At 41.3% G+C, this 10,000-nt stretch overlaps 1 protein-coding gene across 2 annotated transcripts in view; it reads left to right on the top strand.

Annotated features, from left to right (window-relative positions):
• The first annotated feature begins 1,396 nt into the window (after nucleotides 1–1,396).
• Nucleotides 1,397–10,000, top strand: part of atg16l2 (ATG16 autophagy related 16-like 2 (S. cerevisiae)) — a 24,607-nt gene continuing 16,003 nt past the window's right edge. Inside the window, exons 1-6 of one of the 2 annotated variants that reach the window (XM_078247252.1) lie at nucleotides 1,397–1,974; nucleotides 4,962–5,019; nucleotides 5,603–5,660; nucleotides 5,759–5,832; nucleotides 6,789–7,040; nucleotides 7,762–7,815. In XM_078247252.1, coding sequence (XP_078103378.1) covers nucleotides 1,809–1,974; nucleotides 4,962–5,019; nucleotides 5,603–5,660; nucleotides 5,759–5,832; nucleotides 6,789–7,040; nucleotides 7,762–7,815 — 662 coding nt within the window. In that variant the 5' untranslated portion in view covers nucleotides 1,397–1,808. The remainder of the gene's footprint in view (nucleotides 1,975–4,961; nucleotides 5,020–5,602; nucleotides 5,661–5,758; nucleotides 5,833–6,788; nucleotides 7,041–7,761; nucleotides 7,816–10,000) is intronic. The other variant, XM_078247253.1, reaches the window with a different exon arrangement.

The raw sequence follows: 10,000 nt of genomic DNA, 5'->3' as shown, positions 1-10,000 counted from the left end.
TTTTTGTCGCAGTTTTACGTTGCTTTTTGTTGCATTTGTACGTTGCTTTTTGTTGTATTTGTACGTTGCCTTTTGCCGCATTTTTACGTTGCCTTTTGGCGCATTTGTACGTTGCCTTTTGCCGCCTTTTTACGTTGCCTTTTGTCGCATTTGTACGTTGCCTTTTGTCGCATTTGTACGTTGCCTTTTGTCGCAGTTTTACGTTGCTTTTTGTTGCATTTTTACGTTGCCTTTTGTCGCAGTTTTACGTTGCTTTTTGTCGCAGTTTTACGTTGCTTTTTGTTGCATTTGTACGTTGCCTTTTGTCGCAGTTTTACGTTGCTTTTTGTCGCAGTTTTACGTTGCTTTTTGTCGTATTTGTACGTTGCTTTTTGTTGTATTTGTACGTTGCTTTTTGTCGCAGTTTTACGTTGCTTTTTTGTCGCATTTTTACGTTGCTTTTTGTTGCATTTTTACGTTTTTTATTGCATTTTTACGTTGCTTTTTTGTCACATTTTTACATTGCTTTTTGTTGCATTTTTACGTTACCTGGGGAGGGGGGCGTGCCCTGTGTGTGTGTGTGTGTGTGTGTGGGGGGGGCAATTTGTTTTTTGTTTTGTTTTTTTAAACGGGAAGATTAGAGAGCGGGCGGTGATTGGCTGAGAGACCTGGGAGCTGGCAGCACAGCCACCAAGGGGGTCAGCTTCGCTTCAGAGCTCGAACCTCATGGCGCCATGTTGATGCTACCAAGCCATCACCTCCCGTTAGCATCCCGTTAGCATCCCATTGACTGCCATTCATTCTGACGTCACTTTGACAGAGAATACCTTTACATCTGAAGCGTTTAAAGACTCTATTTGTCCGTTGTTTATTTCTAAAGAAACACGACAATGTATAAAAGGCTCCATTACCTTGTAGCTCACGTTATGGCTCCGTAGCAGACGTTTTTATAACAATAGGCTAACGATTGGGTCATAACCACGAGACTTCCTGTCTCATAGTAGAGGAGTTACCGTATAGTACAGGAGAAGCTCTCAGGCAGTTTGGACTTCCATCAGCTGTTTAAGTGTAATGACTAATGTTAACTATCATTTTAGTGATCAATAATGAGCCTGTGTCTATGTTATCTCCTTACATATACCTACGCTCTCCGTCTCTGCTAGATTGGGAATGATTGAGATTTCTCTTGGCACAGCTACCAGAAGACTTCCAACTTTCAGACAGGTTGCTCACGTCACATCTACGTCTTCAAGCTCAGTTGGAGGCTGCTCAGTAACGCTCAGCCATCACCGGGAAAGAGCTTCTAATGTCCTTCACTGGTCTCCGTCCAGAGACACGGGACCTGCTGGTCCATTATATACTGTCTATGCGAGTCACCAGCCCCCCCCCCCCTCCCCAGCCCCGCCCCACGTCATCAAAGTGACGAATTTCTACGGAAAGAAAAAGTAACAACAAAACAAACCCTTTAGAGAAAGAGGAAGGAAACATGGCGGCGGCTGGGCGATCCGGAGCTTCACCACGGAGCTTCGTGTGACACCAGGCCGGTCTGTGAGCGTCTGTCAGCGGGGAAACGGCACCAAGAAGCAGCGCGCCTGCGGACTTCATGGCTGCTGTGACAGCAACACGGTTGAAGCTAGAGGGGATACAGCTACGGCCGCGAGAGTTACGTTTAGACACCAAACCGACTAGTTAAGTTTAGAAAAAAAAGATCGTGGCTTGGGTTAAAACACTCCTGCGTTTCCTGGGTGAAAGTATTAAAATAATATATTAGCTGAGATTTTGCGTAGCTTCCGGCCGTTGCTGTATCCCTTCTAGCCACTCGCACAGTCATGACAGATTCAGCGGGAGGGTCGCAGCGCTGCGCCCGGGTCGGGGCTCCGGGTCGCGGCAGCGGCAAGTCCGCCTCGGAGACCCGTTGGAGGAGACACATCGTCGGTCAGCTGAAGCACCGAGACCTGAGCCAGCACGCCAAGTTCCAGGATTTGATCCGTTTCTGTACGACAGACAAGTACACTTTTTTTAATCTGTTTAAAACCATTACAGAAGGGCTGGTTTAGAGACATGACGGGGGAAGTCAAGTCAGGTTAGTGCGGACCAAACTCCATTGAAAAATCTGTCAATTTAACAGTTTGCTAACCACAGTGCTTAAAAAAGTATTAAGATAATAACTTCCTGTTTCATACTTGGCAAAACGCCAAAAAGTATTGTAGACAACAATAACTCCTGCAAAGAAGGATTTTATCTAAAGTTAAACCAATTAAAAAGTCAGTTTGCAGTGTAAGCGTTTGCTAACCACACTGCTTAAAAGACAGTTTTTTTTAAATGGAGTTTGGTTGGGAAAAATCCTTCCCACTTTCATCTGTTTATAAAACCATTACAGAAGGGCTGGTTTAGATATATGACGGGAGGTCAGGTTACTGGGGACACAACATCTGGAAAGTTGAACCAAACTCTTTTTAGAAATCTGTCAATTTAACAGTTGGCTAGCCACAATACCTAGAATGACTTTAGAGAAATGCTTTCTGTTTAATACCTGGCGAAAGACCCAAAACCGTCAACATCAAATCCTGCAAAGAAAGATTTAGTTTCAGCAACATTTGAAATACAGTTTGCTAACCACAATGCTTAAAAGACCTTTTAAAACACTCAAATCCAAAAAACATTATTACAGTCAGGACTCCTCAGTCTGAATATTTAATGTAAAAAAATCAGAATATTTAATGTAAAAAAGTCAAAATATTTAATGTAGAAAAATCAGAATATTTAATGTAAAAAAAGTCAGAATATTTAATGTAGAAAAAGTCAGAATATTTAATGTAAAACAAGTCAGAATATTTAATGTAAAAAAAAGTCAGAATATTTAATGTAAAAAAATCTGAATATTTAATGTAAAAAAATCTGAATATTTAATGTAAAAAAGTCTGAATATTTAATGTAAAAAAGTCTGAATATTTAATGTAAAAAAATCAGAATATTTAATGTAAAAAAGTCAAAATATTTAATGTAGAAAAATCAGAATATTTAATGTAAAAAAGTCAGAATATTTAATGTAAAAAAAGTCAGAATATTTAATGTAAAAAAAATCAAAATATTTAATGTAAAAAAATCAGAATATTTAATGTAAAAAAAGTCCTGACTAAAACTACTTTTGAGCGTACACATGTTCCACCAAAACAAGTTCCTTCCTGAGGCTATTTAGCGGAGGCACCGTGGTCTCTCACAAACCACGTTGTTCCACTTCCTCTGTGTCTGTCTGATGCTGATTGCTCACCGTCTCGGTCTCGTCTCGGTTAAAGAGGACTCAGGATTTCACTAAACCGCCTGTGCAAAGACCCAAAACCGTCAACATCAAATCCTGCAAAGAAAGATTTAGTTTCAGCAACATTTGAAATACAGTTTGCTAACCACAATGCTTAAAAGACCTTTTAAAACACTCAAATCCAAAAAACATTATTACAGTCAGGACTCCTCAGTCTGAATATTTAATGTAAAAAAATCAGAATATTTAATGTAAAAAAATCAGAATATTTAATGTAAAAAAGTCTGAATATTTAATGTAAAAAAAATCAGAATATTTAATGTAAAAAAGTCAGAATATTTAATGTAAAAAAGTCAGAATATTTAATGTAAAAAAGTCTGAATATTTAATGTAAAAAAGTCAAAATATTTAATGTAAAAAAGTCAGAATATTTAATGTAAAAAAATCAAAATATTTAATGTAGAAAAATCAGAATATTTAATGTAAAAAAAGTCAGAATATTTAATGTAAAAAAAGTCAGAATATTTAATGTAAAAAAAGTCAGAATATTTAATGTAAAAAAAATCAGAATATTTAATGTAAAAAAAATCAGAATATTTAATGTAAAAAAGTCTGAATATTTAATGTAAAAAAATCAGAATATTTAATGTAAAAAATCAGAATATTTAATGTAAAAAAGTCAGAATATTTAATGTAAAAAAGTCAGAATATTTAATGTAAAAAAAGTCAGAATATTTAATGTAAAAAAGTCTGAATATTTAATGTAAAAAAATCAGAATATTTAATGTAAAAAAGTCTAAATATTTAATGTAAAAAAATCAGAATATTTAATGTAAAAAATCAAAATATTTAATGTAAAAAAATCAGAATATTTTATGTAAAAAAGTCAAAATATTTTATGTAAAAAAATCTGAATATTTTATGTAAAAAAGTCAAAATATTTTATGTAGAAAAATCAGAATATTTAATGTAAAAAAGGTCAGAATATTTAATGTAAAAAATCAGAATATTTAATGTAAAAAAATCAGAATATTTTATGTAAAAAAATCAGAATATTTTATGTAAAAAAATCTGAATATTTTATGTAAAAAAGTCAAAATATTTTATGTAGAAAAATCAGAATATTTAATGTAAAAAAAGTCAGAATATTTAATGTAAAAAAAGTCAAAATATTTAATGTAAAAAAATCAGAATATTTAATGTAAAAAAGTCAGAATATTTAATGTAAAAAAATCAGAATATTTTATGTAAAAAAATCAGAATATTTAATGTAAAAAAATCAGAATATTTAATGTAAAAAAAGTCCTGACTAAAACTACTTTTGAGCGTACACATGTTCCACCAAAACAAGTTCCTTCCTGAGGCTATTTAGCGGAGGCACCGTGGTCTCTCACAAACCACGTTGTTCCACTTCCTCTGTGTCTGTCTGATGCTGATTGCTCACCGTCTCGGTCTCGTCTCGGTTAAAGAGGACTCAGGATTTCACTAAACCGCCTGTGCATTGTCTGATTTATGCTTATGTGTTAAAATTTGTAAATGCAACCAGCAACTCATTTATAACTTGAGACGTGTTACCCCCCCATAGATAGAAAAAAAGCTGGAATTTTTTTGCAAAGTCAGAATATTTTCAGGAACAGTTGAGCAAAGTTGAAATAAGCAGAAAAACTGTTGAAAAAATTGTCAAATGTCCAAAAAACAATGATGATGTGTTCACTGTTTTCAGACACTCAGCTGCTGGAGAAGAGCAGCCTGACCAAAGGACTCCTGAACCACTCCTCCAGGTACACACACACACACACACACACACACACACACACACACACACAAAGACACACGCATTATGAAACCCAAACCCACCAGACTCCATGTAAATAATCAGGACTTTTAGCGTGCATAGAGCCAGCATATCTCCACCAGACTCCATGTAAATAATCAGGACTTTTAGCGTGTATAGAGCCAACATATCTCCACCAGACTCCATGTAAATAATCAGGACTTTTAGCGTGTATAGAGCCAGCATATCTCCACCAGACTCCATGTAAATAATCAGGACTTTTAGCGTGTATAGAGCCAGCATATCTCCACATGTAAATGGGTGAATTAAGGGTTTATTTCAACCAAACCAGAGTGGTGATTGTTGGAACAGTGGAAAGATGAACCAAGACGGCTTTTGGTAGTTTTATTTAGTTTCTGTCCACTTTGAATGAAGTCTGTTTTACGATGATAAAAGTCCTGATTATTTACATGGAGTCTGGTCTGCTGTCACACCTGCAGACAGAGACACACACACACACACACACACACACACACACACACACACACACTGAAGCTGTGTAAGTGATGCTGTTTGTTTTGTGCCTGCAGGTGTCCCTCCGCTGACAGCAGCTGCTCCGTCAGCTCTCTGAAGAAAACTACGGGAGAGGTACGAACATCAGTCACGTACACACACACACACACACACACACACACACACACACACAAAATCACTCTGACCCTCTTCTGTTGTTGTTGTTGTTGCAGCTGGCCTATCAGGTGCTGGAGCTGCAGCAGCAGATTAAAATCAGAGAAAGTGTTCTGGATGAGCAGCATGCCAGGTGAGTGACACACCTGTGGAATCCTCTCAGCTGATTGGCCCCCGTGTTGCTACGTTTTCCCGGTTGAACCACATGTTTCCTTCAGGGATCCACCCAGACTGGTTTCTCAGGGCCGACACCGACTATTAGTAGTCTAGTAGACTATTATAGGTCATAACGCCCCCAATGATCCATTCTGGGCTTTTCTTTCAACGTTTTTGTTGAGACAGAATGAGCTGCAATATTCTGAGGAAATAAATGTAGGGGCTGGTTTGGAGGCCAGTAAAAATGTACTTTGGGCAAGTATAGTATATATATATATATATATATATATATAGTATATTCCCTGACCGGACAAGTGAAATAAAAACCTGAAAGCGTAACTTTCGCCAAAATGCAACCTAGGGTCTTTTTGTGAATGTACCCGAGTCAAACTTTCGTTGAAAAGCATCATTAGGACGGAAACGCCACTTTTAAGATTTACCGTATATTTTTTGGTCAAATGGCCTTCTGAATGGGAGAGCTAGGGGTGCTACGATGCTAGCCTCAAAATATCTATGTTTAAACCACTGAGAAGGCTCGACACAACATGAGACTTTGCTCCAAGTATCACCAGGGACTCTACACCTTAACCACAGCACTGACAACACTGGTTGTGTTCACAGTTTACTAAAAGAGGTTTTAACAACTCACGTTAGCTGTTGTTGTTTACGCTATCCGCCATTTTCCCAGTCAAAAAGTGTTGATCTCCGAATGCGAATGAACGGACTCCACGGGACTATTTTTGACTGGCTCGATAGACGGCGACCGGAAGTGGTGGTTCCGTCCTAAATGTGCTTTTAAACGAAAGTTTGACTCGGGTACATTCAGAAAAAGACTCTAGGTTGCATTTTGGCGAGAGTTGGGCTTTAACGTTGAACCCTGTTAAAAATGCTTTCCTGTGTGAACTGGCCCTTTAAATGTGTCTCTGGGATCAGACTGGTGGAGGGGGAGCGCCGGCTGGAGGGGGCGTTGGATGCGCGGCAGGCGCTGCGGGGGCAGGTGGAGCAGGTTCAGGCGGACAACGGGACGCTGAAGGCGGAGTACGATGCGTTGCTGGAGCGACAGCGAGCGGCCGAGACGAGACTGAGAGACGAGACGCTGCGAGAGGGACGCCTGCTGAAGGACATCATCCAGCTGAAACAGCAGGCTGCAGAGCGCTTGAACAGCCGCAACGAACGCAAGTCCAGGTACCTGAACGCATCGCACACAGGTCCAGGTACCTGAACGCACCACACACAGGTCCAGGTACCTGAACGCATCGCACACAGGTCCAGGTACCTGAACGCACCACACACAGGTCCAGGTACCTGAACGCATCGCACACAGGTCCAGGTACCTGAACGCATCGCACACAGGTCCAGGTACCTGAACGCACCACACACAGGTCCAGGTACCTGAACGCACCACACACAGGTCCAGGTACGTGAAGGGACCGCACAGAGGTCCAGGTACCTGAACGCACCACACACAGGTCCAGGTACCTGAACGCACCACACACAGGTCCAGGTACCTGAACGCACCACACACAGGTCCAGGTACGTGAAGGCACCACACAGAGGTCCAGGTACCTGAACGCACCACACACAGGTCCAGGTACCTGGAGTTTGTTTTTGGAAAACTTTATTGAACCGTTTTGGTTGTGACAAAAAGCTGCAATATTCTGAGGAAAATTTGAGAAAAATCAAAAAATATTTCAAACGCATAGTCCAGGTACCTGCACACAGACACACACAGACACACACACACACACACACACAGACACACACACACACACACACACACACACACACAGACACACACACACACACACACACACACAGACACACACACACACACACACAGACACACACACACACACTTTATTTTATTTCTTTAACCTTACACATGTAATCTCATTGTTTCCATCAGAGCTCGAGAAGCCAAGCTGCAGACTGCTGCCAGGTCAAAGGTCACCATGGACAGGTAAGACACCCCCCCCCAAAACATCAACTTTTTACAAACACTGTACGATGATGATGAAGACAACTGAGGGTCCTATCTGAGCCCCGGCGCAGCGCAAAGCAGTTGTCAGTTTCCCGTCCAGCTCCCACATAGTTTAAATAGCAAATGCACCTGCGCCCATCTGTGGCCCATGGTCGTGCTGGTCTTACAGGGAGGTGTGTTCAGGTGCATTCTGGGAGTATTGCTATCTTGAGGCAGCGGGAAGTGATTGCGGCATTGACCAACAAAAACCTGGTCTAAAGTCAATAAGACAGCATTAGTAAAGACCAAGTCCTAAGTCAAGGCCAGCAAGTCCGGAATAAAGACAAAGTCCAAGCCCTACGTCAAGGCCAACAAGTCCCAAATAAAGACCAAGTCCAAGCCCTAAGTCAAGGCCAACAAGTTCTAAATAAAGACCAAGTCCAAACCCTAAGTCAAGGCCAACAAGTTCAGAATAAAGACCAAGTCCAAGCCCTAAGTCAAGGCCAACAAGTCCCAAGTAAAGACCAAGTCCAAGCCCGAAGTCAAGGCCAACAAGTCCCAAGTAAAGACCAAGTCCAAGCCCGAAGTCAAGGCCAACAAGTCCCAAATAAAGACCAAGTCCAAGCCCTACGTCACGGCCAACAAATCCAAATAAAGACCAAGGCCAAGCTCTAAGTCAAGGCCAACAAGTCCCAAGTAAAGACAAAGTCCAAGCCCTAAGTCAAGGCCAACAAGTCCCAAATAAAGACCAAGTCCAAGCCCTAAGTCAAGGCCAACAAGTCCAGAATAAAGACCAAGTCCAAGCCCTAAGTCAAGGCCAACAAGTCCCAAATAAAGACTCAGTCCAAGCCCTAAGTCAAGGCCAACAAGTCCCAAATAAAGACCAAGGCCAACAAGTCCCAAATAAAGACCCAGTCCAAGCTTTAAGTCAAGGCCAACAAGTCCCAAATAAAGACTCAGTCCAAGCCCTAAGTCAAGGCCAACAAGTCCCAAATAAAGACCAAGTCCAAGCCCTAAGTCAAGGCCAACAAGTCCCAAATAACGACAAAGTCCAAGCCCTAAGTCAAGGCCTACAAGTCCCAAATAAAGACCAAGTCCAACAAGTCCCAAATAAAGACCAAGTCCAAGCCCGAAGTCAAGGCCAACAAGTCCCAAATAAAGACCAAGTCCAACAAGTCCAAATAAAGACCAAGTCCAAGCCCTAAGTCAAGGCCAACAAGTCCCAAGTAAAGACTCAGTCCAAGCCCGAAGTCACGGCCACCAAGTCCAAATAAAGACCAAGCCCTAAGTCAAGGCCAACAAGTCCAGAATAAAGATCTAGTCCAAGCCCTATGTCAAGGCCAACAAGTCCCAAATAAAGACCAAGTCCAAGCCCTAAGTCAAGGCCAACAAGTCCCAAGTAAAGACCAAGTTCAAGCCCTAAGTCAAGGCCAACAAGTCCCAAGTAAAGACCAAGTCCAAGCCCTACATCACGGCCAACAAGTCCAAATAAAGACCAAGGCCACGCTCTAAGTCAAGGCCAACAAGTCCCAAGTAAAGACAAAGTCCAAGCCCTAAGTCAAGGCCAACAAGTCCCAAATAAAGACCAAGTCCAAGCCCTAAGTCAAGGCCAACAAGTCCCAAATAAAGACCAAGGCCAACAAGTCCCAAATAAAGACCAAGTCCAAGCCCGAAGTCAAGGCTAACAAGTCCCAAATAAAGACCAAGGCCACGCTCTAAGTCATGGCCAACAAGTCCCAAGTAAAGACCAAGTCCAAGCCCGAAGTCAAGGCCAACAAGTCCCAAGTAAAGACAAAGTCCAAGCCCTAAGTCAAGGCCAACAAGTCCCAAGTAAAGACAAAGTCCAAGCCCTAAGTCAAGGCCAACAAGTCCCAAATAAAGACCAAGTCCAAGCCCTAAGTCAAGGCCAACAAGTCCAGAAAAAAAGACCAAGTCCAAGCTTTAAGTCAAGGCCAACAAGTCCCAAATAAGACCAAGTCCAAGCCCTAAGTCAAGGCCAACAAGTCCAGAATGAAGACCAAGTCCAAGCCCTAAGTCAAGGCTAACAAGTCCCAAATAAAGACCGTCCAAGCTTTAAGTCAAGGCCAACAAGTCCAAATAAAGACTCAGTCCAAGCCCTAAGTCTAGGCCAACAAGTCCCAAGTAAAGACTCAGTCCAAGCCCGAAGTCACGGCCACCAAGTCCA

The sequence above is a fragment of the Sander vitreus genome, chromosome 3 (genome assembly GCF_031162955.1).
Source record: "Sander vitreus isolate 19-12246 chromosome 3, sanVit1, whole genome shotgun sequence".
NCBI lineage: Eukaryota > Metazoa > Chordata > Actinopteri > Perciformes > Percidae > Sander > Sander vitreus.
Note: the sequence above shows the minus strand (reverse complement) of the source record. Positions and strands in the feature narration are given on the sequence as shown.